The sequence below is a fragment of the Benincasa hispida genome, chromosome 8 (genome assembly GCF_009727055.1).
Source record: "Benincasa hispida cultivar B227 chromosome 8, ASM972705v1, whole genome shotgun sequence".
Taxonomy (NCBI): domain Eukaryota; kingdom Viridiplantae; phylum Streptophyta; class Magnoliopsida; order Cucurbitales; family Cucurbitaceae; genus Benincasa; species Benincasa hispida.
Window position 1 is genome coordinate 59720950 of NC_052356.1, and position 4912 is coordinate 59725861.

Consider the following 4912-nt stretch of genomic DNA (forward strand, 5'->3'; position numbering starts at 1 on the left):
TTTTTAATTACAAGTATTGTACCTTTAAATTTACATGAGTATTAAAATTATTCCCTCGTACTTACAATAATCGTAAAATTTAACTTCGAAATGATAAAAATTAAACCTTTAAAACTTATATAATTGTTATGATTTCTATAATTAGATAAGTTTGCGGGTCAAATTTTAATACTTATATAAGTTTAAGACCTAAGTTTAAGAGCTCAATTTTTACAATTAAAAATTTGGGGTATAATTACAAATACCATTATACTTTAAAGACGAATTTTGCAAAGCCTTTAATTTAAAAAAATTTCAATAGGTCTTTCAATTGTTAATATTTTATCAAATAGTTTCATAAACTTTAAATATATTTATCTTTTTTTTTTTTTTTAAAATATACGTAGAATATATTTATTTTTAGGCTTTTTGCAGATTTGATAAATTAAGTTTTAATAATTAGACTCATAACCCAGACTTATTATTTTTAGAAAAATGTAAAAAACAAGCCTAGTCCATGAAATATCAAAAAAGTTTGAATACATCTTATACACCTAATATACACTTGATACATGTTTGAAACACTAATGATATACACTTGATACACTTAACTAATAACATACACTTGATACGCACTTAATAGACTATTTATAGACACCTGATATACTTGGTATATTATTGATACACGGTTGAAAATGATCAGTTATTTTAAGTATTTTAATTTGAAGGGCATTTACACAAATAAAAAAGTTGTCACAATTTTGTAATTAAATAGATCTTCTTAATTAAGCCCCCTTTATGTTGGAAAGGGGAGTGGTTGCGACACTTAGAAGAGAGAGAAAATTGTAAAGAACTTATGGGCAACAACAATCGTTTTCTTCTTGTCGTCTGTAAATGCTCTTGCCCTCCTTCTCCGCCCTACTTTCAAAGACTAAAGGTAGGTTCAAATGCCAATAGGCCAACATTGTAAAGCACAACCAGCTTCTTATGTCGTCCTTGAATATAATGCCCTCGCCGACTTCAACTTTGCTTTGTCCTTTCCACTTTTCATTTTCGATGTCCTACTGCAACTACTATTCGGCGACTCCACCAAATCGAACGGAGAGTTAGAAAAAAAAACTCAGTTCAATTATAAAATTATAACAGTTTAAAATAAAAAAACTAAATGAAATTAAGCAAACGTTATAAATTAAAGTTGAATTAAAGTTAAGAGTATGAGACAAAAAGATATTTGATTTAGTGTGGTTTGATGAATATAGTGAAGAATGAGGGGATGTTGCCGACTGTGGCGCGTTATGAAGCGGAAAGCTGGGGCCCACGCGCGTGTTCCTCGTGATTTTTATTAATCTGATCTCCCGTTTGCCAGTTGCCATCTCCCATTTGCCTCACAAATAAACACGCCTTACTCAATCAATAACTTTTATATAACTATATATTTCTATTCTTTCTTCCTTTCCTTCTAAACTTAACATTCTATCTTCTTCTTCTTCTTCTTCTTCTTCATTACCATTTCTCCCTCTCCAATGGAGCCCTTCCTCAACTGCAACTTGGAACTTTGTCTCTCTCCTCCTTCTTCCTCTCCCTCCACCATCGCCGTCACCGCCACCAATTCAACTTCAACTTCACAACACAACCATCTCTCTCCTACTGAAGTCCCCATACTCGATCTCACCGAGCTTCAGGTAACATTTCTCTTTCAATTTCTTTTCTCTTGGACAATAGTGTTAAATCACTACTTAACTCAAAAGCTTAATTTTTCTTGATCAATCAGTGAATTTACATGGTATCAAAGCAAAACGTAATACTTTCAATATTCTATTTAAGCCATGTATATCAAACCGTAATCAAAATTGTTGGTGCAATTACAATGAGATTATGAATAGTAAAGGTAATAGATCTTACGTAATTTTCAAATATTATAAATTTGAATGTAGGCCTTACAATTTATTATGATTATGATTATCAAACAGTAAAGGACAACAAACGTAATCGGATAAAACCCATTTTTTCAAATTATAGCATAGATGGATTACGATTCAAAAACATGAGCTTAATGTCATTTCTTCCCCAATTATTATTGATTTTCACTTGTTGGTTCTTCTACAAATTTTCCAGTCCATACGCAATAGAGTGTTAAAGTATTGATATAATATTAAATTTATCTTCATCCATTTGTTTATGTTTTTTGGTCAATCAATGATTTAATAAAGGAAGAATCCAAGTGCAACGACTAATTAATTATCAGGATTGCACTCATCTTTTTGCAATCCAACTACAATTTACCACGTGGCAAATTCTTTTTTTTGAATATTTTTACCTTTTTTAAATTTTTTTTTTTTGGATGGGATTAGTGAAAAAGATAATGCATTCAAATATTCTCTTGGATTAATTATTATTGAATTCAAAAGCTTAGATTATGGAGTACGATATATACCTTTAATCAATTATTTATATTGTATGTTGTTGTGTTATTGCAGGCGAGAGCGATAATAGTACGAGCGACGAGACAAATGGAGGCTGAGAGAAGATCGACGACACGTCGGATCAGTTTACCGACGACGGAACAAATATCGATGAAGAGCGGGGCCAGCCCCTCCATGAGGAGATCATTGCAGAGGTTTTTACAAAAGAGAAAGCATCGAACTCAAACACTTTCACCCTACACCCACTAACTTTTCAACTTTTAATCATCCTTCTTTTCTTCCCTTTAATTTTGTCATTTTTCTTTTTAGTTAGGAGCTGAGTTTGTGTTTGATTGGATTGTATTGTACATACTTCGAGCTTTCTCAAATTTCCAATATAATATTACTCACATTTCTCAATTATATATAGACTTTTCTTTGATTAGGATGTTGATATTCTTCCACTAAAACTATATAATTAAAATAGCGTTCATTAATTTGCCCAACAATTTCTATTGTATAAATTAATTTTACCTCGTCAAAAGTGAATTTGGTTCGGTGGTATAGAATTGTGCTTGTCCTTAGATGTCGAAGTTTTAATCTCTCACTCCACAGTTATAATATTAAAAAGAAAAAAAAATTAATTTGATCTCAAATGATTGGAGAGTGTAACACACTTGCATTTGGTTTAAATTTATAGATTTATATAAACTTCCAATTTTAGTTTCTAAAGTTTTAAATATGTGTAATACGATGTTCAATTTTGTATTTAGTAGATAGTGGTTTTTTTTTAAAAAAATACTATCGAATTGGCCAATGATCTATTAAACACAAAATTGAAAGTTTAAAAATTTATTAGATACTTTTAAGTTCTCATTGAACGTAAAATTGAAAGAATGAAATTCTTTTAAACACATTTAAAAGACTAGAGATCAAACCTATATAAAGATCAAAGGTTATGACTAAATTTATAAATTAGAAATATATATACTATTTTTCCTTTTATCTCAAGATAAGGTAATATGGTACATAAGCCAAAGTTGAGGACTAGACCTTCGTATGAGATTATCTTAATAATCTTCTATAACCCTAACAACCTAATGGACTAAGAGAGAAAAAAATTATCAATAGGAGTCTAATTCAATCGCATATTATATAACCATTCTAAACGTTTCAAATTCAGATTTTCACCCAAAAAAAATGCCACTTCACCTCAAGATTGGTATGTCATTCCAATCTAATTAGTAAGTTAACCATGTCAACAATCTATTAGGTAAGCTAATAATCAAAGTTAGGGATTATTTTTCAAATTTTGGGACTAAAGCCTTGATTTTAAAATTTTAGGAATCAAATAGACACTAGTTTCAAATCTTGGGGGATTAAAAGTATATTTTGCCCCCCAAAAAAAAAACTATGGGTAAAAATATGCCCAATGTCAATTTTATAGCGTGACACACATAGGATGACAAAAGTGAGATCGGTGCCTCTCAATTTACCTCAACAATATGTTCAAAACCTTGGCTTCATTAGCAATGTCAACTCATAATAGAAGATCACAACCTTGTGTTTACAAGGCACCATGACTCACCCATTTGAGGCCCATTCTATTCCCCTACAAATTGAGATGATGGAATCATGAGATGCAAACATTGGAATCTTGGCTTAGAGAAGAAGTAGAGTAGAGTCGTGGGACTTGACTTGGAGCAAAGATAAGTCTAGTAGAATCATGTAAGTGGGAAGATAGATGTATTTCACTAAATACCATCGAGTTGCTCATCGAGTACCATCGAGTATGGCATAATGCATCGAATACCATCGAGTATGGTATCATGCATCCAGTAATTCATAAAATACCATCGAGTATGAGCATCGAGTACTATCGTGTATGGCATCGTGCATCGAATATTTCACAAAATACCATCGAGTATGAGCATCAAGTACCATCAAGTATTGGGCAGTGGCTAAAAATCTAGTTCCTGCTACTCGACCTTCTTCACTTGTTTTTTCAATTACATCCTAATTGCAACTCTAATGACTCCAATCGAATTACAGACACTTAATCACACATTAAGACCCATCAATCAAGAGCCTATTATATAATTACAATATAATTAAAGAAAAAACAATGCCAAAACTCAGAAAAACCATATCAGTTGATTATTTTCATACAACTTATGAAAAACACCCACTAAAACTCAAATTAACGCTAATTGAGTGCTTAAATCATGCTCTGATGCTAACTGATAGGATAAGATAACACATAACGGAAGCAAATAGAATCAATAAGCACTCTAATTACTTTTAATTTGAGTTCTAGAAGCATGCTTAAACAGAAATTTAAGTAGACGGTTTCTCAATAACATACCTTTAATGAATTCTACCTTTGATCAACAACATACCTAGGTCATCAATTTGAAATAATCAATCTTAAACAATAAACAGCGTTATAAAGTAAGAGTGACTTATTTCTTGGTCCAGGTCTTATACAAACTATTTGCATAGGATTTTCCCACTTGTATGTCTCCACATGA

The 4912-nt window shown here is 31.3% G+C and overlaps 1 protein-coding gene across 1 annotated transcript; it reads left to right on the forward strand.

The window, feature by feature from the left end:
* The first annotated feature begins 1401 nt into the window (after positions 1-1401).
* LOC120083443 (protein TIFY 5A-like) lies at positions 1402-2810 on the forward strand. Its single transcript, XM_039039206.1, has 2 exons — positions 1402-1661; positions 2457-2810. Exons 1-2 carry the CDS (start codon positions 1503-1505, stop codon positions 2649-2651), a joined length of 354 nt encoding a protein of 117 aa, XP_038895134.1. The 5' UTR covers positions 1402-1502; the 3' UTR covers positions 2652-2810.
* Positions 2811-4912: the final 2102 nt, after the last annotated feature.

Excerpts from the sequence above, each read along its gene's own strand:
- LOC120083443 (XM_039039206.1), top strand. The coding sequence starts at position 1,503 with ATGGAGCCCTTCCTCAACTGCAACTTGGAACTTTGTCTCTCTCCTCCT. Across the intron at positions 1,662-2,456 it reads TCGATCTCACCGAGCTTCAG|GCGAGAGCGATAATAGTACG; the intron begins GTAACATTTCTC and ends GTGTTATTGCAG.